The 13,156-nt window shown below is 57.1% G+C and overlaps 4 protein-coding genes across 4 annotated transcripts; 2 read left to right on the top strand and 2 right to left on the bottom strand.

Annotated features, from left to right (window-relative positions):
- Positions 1-4,499: 4,499 nt before the first annotated feature.
- Positions 4,500-5,159, top strand: PG997_010473 (uncharacterized protein; the record flags this gene model as incomplete). The annotated part of the gene is made up of 1 exon (XM_066814788.1): positions 4,500-5,159. The coding sequence occupies one exon, from the start codon at positions 4,500-4,502 to the stop codon at positions 5,157-5,159; it is 660 nt and encodes a 219-aa protein (XP_066666750.1).
- A 653-nt stretch (positions 5,160-5,812) lies between these two features.
- On the bottom strand, positions 5,813-6,603 carry PG997_010472 (uncharacterized protein; the record flags this gene model as incomplete). The annotated part of the gene is made up of 2 exons (XM_066814787.1): positions 5,813-6,452; positions 6,494-6,603. 2 exons carry the CDS (start codon positions 6,601-6,603, stop codon positions 5,813-5,815), a joined length of 750 nt encoding a protein of 249 aa, XP_066666749.1.
- A 657-nt stretch (positions 6,604-7,260) lies between these two features.
- Positions 7,261-8,640, bottom strand: PG997_010471 (uncharacterized protein; the record flags this gene model as incomplete). The annotated part of the gene is made up of 1 exon (XM_066814786.1): positions 7,261-8,640. One exon carries the CDS (start codon positions 8,638-8,640, stop codon positions 7,261-7,263), a length of 1,380 nt encoding a protein of 459 aa, XP_066666748.1.
- Positions 8,641-10,421: 1,781 nt separating this feature from the next.
- On the top strand, positions 10,422-11,730 carry PG997_010470 (uncharacterized protein; the record flags this gene model as incomplete). The annotated part of the gene is made up of 3 exons (XM_066814785.1): positions 10,422-11,119; positions 11,163-11,587; positions 11,702-11,730. The coding sequence occupies 3 exons, from the start codon at positions 10,422-10,424 to the stop codon at positions 11,728-11,730; spliced, it is 1,152 nt and encodes a 383-aa protein (XP_066666747.1).
- Between the last annotated feature and the right edge of the window lie 1,426 nt (positions 11,731-13,156).

The following is a 13,156-nucleotide window of genomic DNA, read 5'->3' as shown; positions in this document are numbered from 1 at the left end:
GTCAACCGGGGGCAGGCGCCGATATCAGACCAGGGTTCCTGTTTCATCTTGGGCCGACTTCCTAGCATTCCACCTGTCAAGTCTGCCAAAAAAGAGCGTTCCTGGACCGACAAGACTGACAAGAGAACTTTCAACGGTGACCACGAGCAGAGGAGCCCCGGTCCCTGAACATCTCATATGGAATGATTTCCGCAACGGGAACGCATCGCAGGGGCTCGTGATAACCACACCGCTGGGGCCCGTGTTGCAGATTGATGGCTTTCCACGATGATTTTTCCACAGTCGCCGGGGCCCACTGCCGCCAACCGTGTAAGCCGACTGGCTGGGCCCATGGGCGGTTGCTCCTGAATCTCGAGCTCGTGAGGCTCTGCTGGGCAGGAATGGGGCAGGTGATGGATGAGAGACCGATGGGAGGCGGCAAGAACATGCATAAATACGACGATGCCGTCCGCCGGCAGTATGGGATCTTTTTTTTTCTTTTGCTTCATCACGCTCAGTTGTAGTTCGCATCCACACTCTTTTCTTCCCTAGGCTTCTGACCTTTTCCACCCTTTACATTCTTTACCAGCAAGTCAACTTCACTGCGTGAAGCCGGGACGTTCATTTCATCCGAACCTATATATCGATTCATTTGATCAACAAAGCCAAGCTTTCTCCCCCTTGCCGATCCCCAACCCCACGAATCTCTTCAGATAAACCAAACACCAACATGTCTTCCACCAAGTTCACCCTCGCCGCCGTTGGCGCCTTCGCCGCCACGGCCCTTGCCCACGGCAACGTCGTCAGCTTCAGCACCGACGGCAAGAAGCAGCAGGGCTACCTGATGGACTACTACTACCAGACCAAGAACGGCGGCGAGGCGCCCAAGGTGGCGGCCTGGTCGACCGAGAACCTCGACAACGGCTTCGTCGACCCGACCATGTACAAGACCTCGGACATCAACTGCCACAAGAAGGCCAAGCCCGGCGCCCTCACCAGCTCCGTCAAGGCCGGCGGCGAGGTCAGCTTCGAGTGGCCCAACTGGCCGCACAACATCGGCCCCGTCCTGACCTACGTGGCCGACTGCGGCGCCGACTGCTCCAAGGTCGACCCCTCGGCCCTGAAATGGGTCAAGATCGACGAGGCCGGCTACAAGGACGGCAAGTGGGGCGCCGACAAGCTCGTCGCCGACAACGGCGTCTGGACCACCAAGGTCCCCGCCAACCTCAAGGCCGGCAACTACGTCTTCCGCAACGAGATCATCGCCCTCCACGCCGGCGGCCAGGAGAATGGTGCCCAGAACTACCCCCAGTGCGTCAACATCGCCGTCACCGGCTCCGGCACCGAGCTGCCCGAGGGCACTCTGGGCACCGACCTGTACGACGCCAAGGACCCCGGCATCCTCTTCAACCCCTACACCACCATCAAGAGCTACCCCATCCCCGGCCCCAAGCTGTTCGGTGCCGCTTCGGCCGGTGGCTCCAGCCCCGCTGCTCCTGCTGCCTCGGCTTCCGCCCCGGCTGCCTCCCAGGCCCCGGCCGCTTCTGCCCCGGCCTCTTCTGCCCCGGCCGCCCCTGCTCCCACTCAGGCCGCTGGTGAGGATGACGACGACGCCTGCGAGGCCGAGGGTGACGACGACGCCGAGGGTGATGACGACGCCTGCGAGGCCGAGGGTGACGATGATGAGGAGGATGGCGAGGATGGTGAGGACGACTCTTGCGAGCCCGAGGCCCCCGCCGCCCCCGTCCCTACCACCATGATCACCCGCACCTCCGCCGCCGCCCCCGCTCCCACCGCTGGTGGCGACGCCGGCAGCAGCCAGGGCGCCGCCCTCTACGGCCAGTGCGGTGGCAACGGCTTCACCGGCCCCACCACCTGCGCCGAGGGCAAGTGCACCAAGATGAACGACTGGTACAGCCAGTGCGTCAATTAAAGGGAATGCTGCCAGCTTCCTTCCTCCCACCTTGCCTTATACCCGTTTCTATTCTGGCGTGATGCGGAGGTTGAGCTTGCATTACACGTGCGGGTTGTCAACGATGCAGGCGCATCCGAGAGACGATGAGAAGATCCTCTTGGCTTTTTGATCAAATTTATTATATCTGTATATATAAACATACGATTCTGCACTGAGTACATAAAAACTTGATGTTTTCAACACATTCCTAATCAGGATTTCTGACCACTCTGACGCTTCTCGATTGTGCTTGTTCCCTGGTCTTTCTCTTAAGTGATGTTTTGTAAGTGATAATGTGTGCCACAAACGTGATAGATAGATAGCCTTGGGAGATAGTGCTCGTTCTCACTCTTCGCATTTCGTCAAATGGAGCTGCGCTCAAGTGTGGTGTGCCGGGTCGCTAAGTGCAAGCAATCTTGGACAGAGTGCGAGTCGGGAGTGTCGATGCACCAAGGTCTCCACCGAAAAGTGTACCAAGTAACCACCTTGACGGCAACCCTCCTCGTCTTTCCTATTGAGCAAGTGTTTCTCCGGCGGCTGATGATGAGAGTCCCTAGACGGGCATAGCCGTGGCGCTATGCGCGAAGTAGTCACCGACCGACGAGGGGAGAGATACGAAAACGAAAAGGGTGGGTGGGCAGCAAATCAGGGTCACTTTGAATCGGATCGCGAATATTCAATCAACGCTGGCTGCTTCAGATCGTAACAAGGTACAAACCAACAACACTGGATTTGAAAGCGTGCGTAAAGAAGACCAAAAATGCAAAATAGGCCGGTTTGGGTATAACGAAAAAGAAAAAGAAAATCGACGCCTGCAGGATTCGAACCTGCGCTCCCGAAGGAAATGCCTAATCTATTATGTTTGCACATAGCAGGGCATCGCGTTAACCACTCCGCCAAAGCGCCTTGTTGCTTGTGGAATTGGTGGATTATGCTAGTACATATGAGGGCTAGTTGCGCCCCACAAGACAACAGATAGACTGCCACTGCAATCGGACAGTTGAGCGAACGTCTTCTGACCTTTGCAAGAACACCTCAACGCAAATACACGGTAATGGGAATGGATCAAGACTATTTGATATACTCTCTATTGGATCCCAGTATGGAGGGAACATTGTATGTGACATGAACATGTGGTAGCATTCTCTTTTGTTCATAAACACTTTGTTTGACTCTGTCTCCGGAAATATTTGCTGCCTACCCCTTGCTACGGAATTCGAAATTATATGTACTTCCCAAACCCAGAGTGCATCGTAATCCGGCTATGTTGCCCAGATCGGCCGCAGCCCGGTCCCGCCACTGGACGGCGTCCACCACGGCCCCCTGCTCCCAGTCGTCGTCGTCGTCGTCGTGCATGGTGACGCCGCAGGCCGGGTTGTTGTACGGGTTGCCCTTCGATCAGGCCGCCACCGACGAGGGAGACGAAAGTCTTGACGCCCCTTTTTTCTGGCTGGTCTGCTTGTACAGTTTTCTCGAGATCCGGGAAGTCTGCGTCTTGGGTGCAGGTGGTGCCCTCGAAGGAGTAGCACATGCTCTCTTTAGCTAGACGACTGAACACCGCCCCTTGCTTCAGTCGGCTCTTGGCGAACCAAGTTGTCCAGCTTATCCCGGCTGGCCTTGGCAAGTTTGACGAGACTGTGTCGACGCCAGAGATCTGCTGCGGGGTATGGACACTCACATTCGTCTGTCTTTACTACCAAAAGGATCCGCAACGGCCACTAGGAGAGAAACTGTCGTCCATAAGAACTCGAACCAACTGCTAGACTGCACCACGATAGTAAGAGGGATCCGGATGGGTCTTGGGCCTTGAAGAGGCTGTAAGAACAAGCAGACTCGGCCGAAGCTGCAATGTATCTGGAACTCACTGAGACTCTGACCCAATTGTAGGGTATGGAGCTGGAAACGATCAACATCGAAGACAAAGCTATCGTAGCTTCCAATGATAACGTCGGTCCTGGTGAGGGCGACCATCTAATGTGGAGGCGATTCTGGTCTCGAACTATCCAAGCATGATACCACGCCCTGACGAGCATTATGGCTCTCCCACATGTGTGAGTGATGAATCTCGAGATCTTCCACGGAACTTTGAAATGCAGCATACCGATCAACAAGTTCGCCGGGCCCCAGGGTCACATCGAGTCCTCAGGATTCGCAACACCTCTTGAGAGCCTCGATTTGCACATCTTTAAACCGGTTGCAGCCCCCCCCAAGAACCCCCTTCGGAGTGCTTCTTTGCAGTTTCATGTGGAGGGAAGGTTCCCCAGCCTGAAGACCTTGTATCTCCAGTGGCTGCCTTTGAGCAATTCTACTTTTCAACATACCTCTAAATATATGGGTTCATGCTTATTATCGCAGACATTCCCCAATCGTCTCGAACATGGTTCAGCAGTCCAATCTGCCGGTCTTGTTAGTAAGTCACACTGTGTAGGACAATTTATGTGTGATTCGATTTGAGCCAATCACCCTGCAAGCCACGTACACAACCCCGCCCACTTTCTTCACTCGAGTCCAACGAACTACAAACCCAACCCCATCCCTGTCTCTTGAATTCTCGAGAAAGAACACCATGGAAGATCGTTATCGCCAGTATGCCTCCTCCCTGACAGCCCCTACGGGACACTGCACCATACCTTGCCGCCGCTCCTTTGCCGAAACCAAAGCCGCCCTGGGAGCCGCGGTGCCACTGCTGGACCGCACCTACCACCGTCACCTCGATGCCGGCGACCTCGTCGCTGCCGGCGAGGCGCTGCGGGAGCTGCCCACGCTAAATCGGTTCGGGGCGCAGCCTCGCGACTTCGGCCCCATCTTACGGGCAACAGCAGCTGCCGGCACCACTACCAGCCAGGGCGACGAAACCGGCGGGATTAATATCAGTAGTAGCAATAATCCTCATCCTGCCAATACCACTACCATCCGAGAAGCCCTGCAGTACGAGATCGGGAACCCGCACAAGGCGGCGCAGATGGTGCGGCTCCGCAGCCAGACGGCGCTGTACGCCCCGATCCGCGTGGCGCTGCTGCGCGGGTGTCTCGTCTCATCATCAACAGGGGAAGTGGTCAGTGACCGAGTCTGGTTCGAGTACGACCGACCTAGCCACACGATGGGGAGCACGGGGATCAAGGAGGTGGACGAGATTGCCAAGGGCTTGGACGAGGCACTGCGCGGGGTTTTGTTCAGGGTGGCTGGGTTGGAAATGGAAGATGAGCGGTTTGAGTCGAAAATTTGAGCTTACGTACATATCAAGGGAATGACGAGGCAGATGTTCTTATGATATGCTCTTCCGTGGAAGTCTTGTTGGTTGTGCTTTAAGGTGAACAGCCGCCCGCTAAGCGCCGGAATCTGCCGCCTAGCGGTCCTGCTAGTTATCGCTGAACCCACCCTCACCGCTTGTGGCAACCCCCAAAATCGACCAGCCCAGGCCTTCCACCCTCCACACCAAATGGCTTCTCACGACGACCAAGAACTGAATTCTGATGCCGATCCAGAACACCAAGAATTGGACTCTGATACAAATACAGAACACCATGCACCACCCGACGCAGTCGGCGAAGGGGCGCCAAATCGGTATAGGCTTGAATTAGAGAATGCCTCGATTTGTCGACATCTCGAAGGCCCAACCGTCCGAAAGCTCATTCTCCCATATCTCAAGGAATTCCACAAGAGCAAGGGTCCTTCGAAGGAGGATTACAAAGCCGGTCGTCTTTCTGTCACTCCACAGAAACTCAAACCGTGGTTACGCCTCATCCGAGAGATCTTGAACGGGGCTCAGGTTCCGAGGCGTCTGGTCCAACCAATCCTGCAAACCTTTGCTCCCAAAATCTACCATGGGATACCGTTGGATCTCGCTAGCTCGGAAGATGGGTCCATGAAGACCTTCCACTACTTCTCCCGGCTTCCCCGGAGCTGCGGCTCAAGGTATGGGCCTTCGCTGCCGAGGAAGAGCCTCGGGTCATCGACTTCATACAGTACCCCTCCTCTACTATCCCGCTTAATGGGTCCGGAGACGTGCCTGCGGTCGCAAAGGCTTGCTCCGAGGCTTGGCACGTTGTCATGGCCAAAGGGTCCTACTGGCAGCCGGCGCAGGCCGTCAGTGACAAGCCCCACGTCAAATACTGGGCTTCCGACACGGACATCCTCTATCTCCGGGAAATAGACCCCTTTGACGAGCCTGTGGTAGATTGGAATCGCGATTTCCTCAGGTCCCGCAAGACCGTGGCGGTCGACTACGACGATTTCGTCGGCCAGGGGTCCGGGGAAGCTCATTACTCCTGGCTGCGCGACTCGGAGGCCATCGGGACCCTGATCCTCGTCAAACGGCAGACCCCGTGCGTGTACATGACGATAGACCACCACTCTTCGTTGGCCGACTGCTGCGGGCCGATCTTCTGGGACTTGGTAGGGGCGAACCGGATCTGGGACGACCAAGGGGAAACGGGCATGAGACCCATGGAGAAGCTCGTGCTGTACGACGAGCCCCGCGAGCTCGGACGCCTCAACGATCTCTGGAGAGGGCTTGACCCTAACGGCACGTGGCTCTTTCGACACGGGTCCCCGGAGCACCTCGAGACGGCGTCCATGTGGGATGATTCCAACGAGGCGCATTGCTTGGCCTGCGAGTTGAGTCGGGCGCGCGAGATGGCAAGAGAGGCGCGGGAGGAGTGGGCGCGCATGATGTCGTCGAGTTCTTCTTCTGCTGCTGCTACCTCCGATATAGGGGATGAGGACGGCACGGAGCAAAGAGCCATGGGGAAGTCGAAAGAAGGAGAAGGAGGGCACCAGGCGCAGCGACGGCGCAAGCTGAGTTTTCAAGTGGGGATTATGATTGAGATTATGAGACAACCGTTGGTCTTTTGAGGATTTCCTCTTGCGGGTAACAGAGAAGTGAGGCTCTGCTTGTTTCGAGAATCAGCTACTGGTTACTCATTCCTTATTACGGCGGCCTCGAAGGACAGCACGAGGATGGGTCTCGAGAAGTCTCGCTGGTTGATAGTTTGTTTGGCTACACATCTGGTCCAAGATAGATAATGCTAGAAAGTGGTGTTGCGGCAACAACCAGCATTGACGTCATGGTCCGCCGAATTTATTACTTCAAGTGTACACAGAGTGAGTCTCGTTGAGCGGGGAGCATAGCGTGATCAGCAATGAGCCGGCAAAAGCAGGCCATGACACAGATGTCATAGGTTATGCCATTGGCAGGTTCGTCCAATCACCTCTGGGATAATAACGAGGCTGAACCAGCCGCTGGTCTGCTGCGATAACACGTAAAGGTTCCCTTTTTGATTATGTGTATTGAATATATACCTATATATATATCCTATCTCTACCTTTCACACTTCCGGTGTGAGGATTACGCGACGGTACGTTGTTAAGCCCATCTCCTTATTATCTACGACGGAAAGGATAATATGCATAGTCTCGATCTCAGTTAGCATTTCCATTATGTCTAATACTGACACAACGTTGGAGAGATGTTGTGGAAGCATAGTATTACTTACTTGGTTCTTAAGCGGCTCCAGCGAGACCAGGCCTCCGGTCTGGTCGAGCTTCTTGATGGCAATGTCCTCGCTCACCTTGGTGATGACGCCCTCCTGCATCCTCTCCGTCACCTCGCGGTAGTGGAACCAGTCGAACGCCAGCACGTCGCCGTCGGGATCCCAACTCCCCAAAGCCGCGTCCAGGACGACAGACTCACCGAGCTGGTACGACAGCTTCACCGGGTCGGGCCCGCAGGTGCCGTTCACCACGGCGACGGGCGCGTGGTTATTCTGCGCGGCGTCGCCGGCGGTAGTCCACTGCATGCGCGCGGCGAAGTCGTGCTGGTACGCCTGCCGCCAGCGCCAGATGCCCGCGAACGCGCTGACGTAGATCTCGCCGTTGACGCCGACCGCCACGTCCGACGCGTCGCTGTACAGCGGGTACCGCCCCGACGCGTCGACGCGCAGGAAGCGGCCGCCCCAGCTGCCCCATTCCGGGTGCTCCGGGTCGCCGAGCCCGTTGTTCAGCAGCGGGAAGAAGGAGGGGGTGTCGCCCTCCATGATGAAGGTGAAGTTGGGGTAGTGCTTCCCCAGCGCGCCGACCCGGACGTGCCGCTCGAGCCACTCGTTGGTCACGAGCGACGTGTCGGGCCCGCCCGCGTCGAAGTGCCGGTACGCCTCGCCCGAGATGCCGTTCCAGGACGCCTGCGTGTACTCGCTGAAGCCGTGCAGGGCGACGACGTAGAACAAGGAGGGGTAGTTGGCCCGCAGCCAGGCGCCCGCGTCGTCTTGGTCCGAGATGGCGTACACGCGCAGTTTGCGCACGAAGGCGGCTGTCTCGTCGGCGGACCGGGTTTGGGTGACGTGGTGCAGCGCCTCGGCCAGCACGCCGGCGCCGCCCCAGAGGCACACGTACATCGGGTCCCCCGCCTCCGAGGCGGCGTCGGCCGCGGCGACGAGGGCGAGGGCGCCGGGGCTGGGCGGCAGGTCCAGCGCGGCGAGGCCGTAGACGGGGTGGGCCTCGCTCACGAGGGCGCGGAGGTCGTCGGCGCTGGGGTAGGGCGCGCTCGCGGGGACGTTGGCGTCCAGTAAGGACGTGACGTTGGCGTAGGCGTCGAGGACGGTGTGGACGGACGCGGTGTCGAGCGAGTCGTTCTTCCAGACCGAGGTGACGACGGCGAGGCCCCGGAGGTCCAGCTCGTTGGCGTAGGTCAGGAGGCGCACGAGGGACATCTGGTCGTCGGGCTCATTGCTGATGTCGGTCGCGACGAAGACGCGGGGCTTGTGGGCGTAGCGGGCGGTGGCGCATTGGCGGTCCGCGGGGTAGAGCGAGGAGGAGGAGGGAGGAGGAGGAGGAGGAGGAGGAGGGAGGAGGAGGCAAGGGAGATGCCGAGGAAAGAGAAGAGAAGGAGGGCGAGGTGGAGAGGGGCCGGGGTAACCATCGTGCGGGAAGCGTTGTGCGCTGCAGTTTGTCTATATTAGAGCGGCATGGTCGTGACAACAAGAGCCCACCGTCGCTGCCGGGCCATCCTCGCCTTTTATACAGTGCTCCAACCCGCGACTCGTTACTCCGAACCCTCTCGCTGAGAAGTCTGCACGTCATGGGAGCCGGCTGAACGAACGTTGGTCACGAGTTTGGCATCGGTGAGCAACTGCCGGATCCCCATCTTCTGGAGAGTGTGGGGAAGTTTCCCGTGGGGTATAGCCTGTTGGTCTGGGGCTCCGGCCCCCTCAGCTCGTTTCCCATGCCCGGTTTCTGGCGCGACGACCCCGTTACGCCAAGCGGAATCCAGACTAGCTCTTCCTTTTCTGGGAGGAACCTCGGCAGCAACATCGAAATCCGTTACGTTTGGTTTGCCTGGGACCTGGTCGGGGGTAACGCCGACGCACGTTATTACCGGATCGGGACGGGGCCGACCACGGACAGGGGGGTGCAGACAATTGGCGCAGTTCTGGATTAGACGCTCATTTGGTGGCACGACAGAGTGGCACGATGTAGTGATATAGTAGCGATTGGTTGCGTCGGATGCAATCGAATTCTCTGCCACAAGTCGCTATACGGTTCCAAACGCGGTTGTCTTTCCGAATCGGGAACGTCTTGGCACAATGGGTAGCAGAGCTGTAGATCGAGGTCGCTTTAACCGAGACCGATGCCTTAGCACAGTAGGACATTTCTATCCGAGAAGAAATCCCATGGGAGGAAGTAAGGCAAAGAATGAATCATAGACATCTTGATAAAACCTACTCTGGTCTCGAATTAATCAATGGGAATGTGGCATTTGGTTGTTTGTGGGGTTGACAAGGAGGCAATGCGATATATGGTAATCCCCCTTGCATACGCATACTGAGTAAGTATATACGCCCCCTTTTATACCCGTGAGCCAAACTTCGTCTGACTATCCTCGCATGATATACATGTACAGTTGGCAGCCCATCAAGGCACAAGCAGGGTTAGTGGGAGCCACTGTTATCCATGGTTACTGCAATTGCATAACCCTACGCGACTGCAACGGCATGCATTGCCAGTGACAGGACGGGCAGTAGCATTGCCACGCCATGGAATCAGGCAGTTCGGGCATACCTTCGCGTTCGGAGATAAACTGTTCGGGTTACCATACTGGGTAACGCAGTAGACAACTCCGTCAGGGGTAGCTTCTCGGCTTTGACGTCAGATATGCAGAATCACAGCCAATCATCGACACCCATATGGTCGACAAAAGCACAAGGGAGTCTAGATCAGGAACAACCAGGGGCAGCATGCTTGGGTAAAATTGCGACATACTCAGAAGCGATGGCCCATTGGGCGAGAGTCAAGATGGTACCGATAGAGTCACAGCCTTGAAGGCGACGGTACGTCAAGCTGCCAACCGTATAAAATTCTGAAAGCCAAGGGGCCAGAGACGGATATATAAGGCATATCAAAATAATCCCGAAAGATAGGCTGAGCTTGGTAAAAACGACAACTGCTTTTTGTAGCAAAAAGAACTCATCTAAGATTTCATTACGAGCCAAACATGCTAGTAGAGCTTTCTGTTGCTCCAAACCCCTTGATCCTAGACGCAAACCCCGGTGGCGGCCGCCCCGAGAAGATTCCCTCTGAGACACAAATCAACGTCTCTGTCCAGCCCAACACCGACGAGGAGCGATACGATATAGATATCATCGATATCCGCGACGGTCAGCAGTCGTTCGACCTGGCTCCCGCCATACGCTCCGGCCTGCAGCACCGCAACGAGCACGGTCACCGGACCCTTCCTTCGCTGCTCCTGTGGAACGAGCGGGGCCTCAAGCTCTTCGAGGAGATCACGTATACTCCCGAGTACTACCTAACCAACACCGAAATCGCCCTGCTCGAGGCGCACAGCCGCGAGATCGCACGCCAGATCGAGCCCGGCACGATTTTGCTCGAGCTGGGCAGCGGCAACCTGCGCAAGATCCGGATCCTCCTGCAGGCCCTCGAGGCGCAGGGGAGGCGGGTGGGCTACTACGCCCTGGACCTGGACCGGCGCGAGCTGGAGCGGACGCTGGGACAGCTGCGGACAGACCTGGACGGCCGTGGCTTCTTCCGCCACGTGCGCTGCCACGGCCTGCACGGGACCTACGACGACGGGCAGGTCTGGATCGCGCGCCCGGAGAACGCCCGCCGGCCCCGGTGCGTCCTCCTCTCGCTGGGCTCGACGCTCGGCAGTTTCGCGCCGGCCGAGGCCGCGGCGTTCCTGAAGATCTGGGCCGAGACCCTCCTCCACAATACCAAGGCGTCTTCTGCCCCCCTCCTCCTCCCGGATCATTCTGGGACTAGACGGGTGCACTGACGCCGGGCGGGTCTTTGCGGCGTACAACGACCGGGCCGGGACGAACCGCGCCTTCATCCTCAACGCGCTGGACGGCGCCAACGCCCACCTGGGCTACGAGGCCTTTCTCGCGAGTGACTGGACGGTGAGGGGGGAGTGGGACGCCGGGGCGAAGCGGCATGTGCAGTACCTGGTGCCCTTGCGAGACGCACAAGTCACGTTCTTACGCGCGCGGCAGCATCAGCACCACCAGTCCGTCACCGTCAAGGCGAACGAGAAGCTGGAGTTGACGAGCAGCTACAAGTTCGACGATGCAGACAGGGAACGGCTATGGACGGAGAGCGGGTTGAGAGCTACGAAGCAATTCTTGAGTAAAGACGGATCTTATGGTTTGTTCTGTTCCCTTTTGATCGATCACTACTGCAACGGAAAACTCTTTGTTTACTCTACTGACTTACACCACTAGGTCTGCATCTACTTTCCCCGTGATTTCGTTGTTACAGAGGAGAGGGAGCTTCTGCTAGAGAGGTAGTGGGCTCCTCCTACAGTCCGCGCACCGGCGATACCATGTTCGGTCTGCTGGATAGCTTCCTGCCCGAAAGCGCTCTAATGGCGGGATGTTTGACGAGAATGACACGTTTGTTTGGCCAACGAGGACCCTTATTAGTAAGATGAAGGCTGCGGGGAAGTTCCCTGAATGTTATGATGGATGCAGATCTCCCTCGGAGCCAAGACCGAAGCTAGGGGCCAATAATCAGTTCTTGTCAAACATGCACGCAAGCCACACCAAACAGCGTGGGGGTTGGGGGGGGATTGGCAGGGTTTGGGGTAAGAAGCAAGTGTGCGCCGTCGCAGTCTACGAGAGGTTGTATCTGTTAGATAACCTTTCTGTTTAGATTAGATTTGATGGGCACGGGATGGAGAGAGGTTGACGCGGTCGCACTCCGCTAGCGGGCTGTCTATCTGACGAGCCAATCAAAGCCGAGTGGTGCACCATCCGCCTGCCGGGCTGGAAGGAATATCGATGTGCGTTTTCTCTTACGACGTTGAATCATGTACGTGCATGTGCTCAGGCACGAAAGAAAGATGGAGGCGAAGTAGATGGAACGTGTGACTGCTCGAGTCTTGGGGAGATCTCGTACGAACCGTCGTCGTCAACTTAGACGCAGACTCGTTTCTGTTTCCCGGGTTGGGACTTGCCGAGACGAGACAAGCAGGCACGAGTTCGAGGATATGTACATAGGGGACGACTTGGGGGAGGGGGAAGAAAATGTATGTAAGGTCAGAAACAAACAAACAAAACCCCCGTCTCACGTTCTCTGCACCGGTTCGTCGCAGAATCCGGGACCCTGACTCGGTAGTGCGTAAGGGCCGTCGATCATCCAGCTTCCCGATGTTTGGGGAGCCCAGCCAATACAATGCAGGAAGAAGATGAACGGTGCTGAGAGCAGAACTGAGAGTTCCTGGCTGGCTGAATTGTGAGGCAAAAAGGAAGCCCCCTGGTCAGTTTTGGTGGTGGACTTGGCGCGGCAGGCGACAGGTACTAAGTAGGCGCCGATCTTGTCCTTGACCGCATACCATGCACCATACACCGTTCTTCAGGAGAGAGCGAAAGTGAGATGGGGGAGACCCACGAGAGCGATAGGAAAGATAATGCAATTGGCAATAGGCTCATGGAGCCTCTTTCGGTCAGGCGCGCCGATCATGATCAGTCATGGGGGTTTCACGGGCGAACATTGGCAAGTGCGTGGCTTGTTCCAGAAGCAACTGTACCTGTACCGGCTAATTGGGAACACGTACACGGTTCCCGCTTGCTCATTTCGATTGCCCATCAGTTCATAACTGCTTCATTCTGTCAGGGCCCGTTCGTTTTGATTGCCTGCACTACCTATTCGTGCTGCACAATTTCCAACCCGTTGAACAATTTCCCCAGCTCTGGTGCAATTTGCCCTGCGTGG

The sequence above is a fragment of the Apiospora hydei genome, assembly GCF_038363865.1.
Source record: "Apiospora hydei strain CBS 114990 chromosome Unknown utg000007l_segment0_segment0, whole genome shotgun sequence".
NCBI classification, from domain to species: Eukaryota; Fungi; Ascomycota; class Sordariomycetes; order Amphisphaeriales; family Apiosporaceae; genus Apiospora; species Apiospora hydei.
This window is presented reverse-complemented; position numbering and strand designations above follow the sequence as displayed.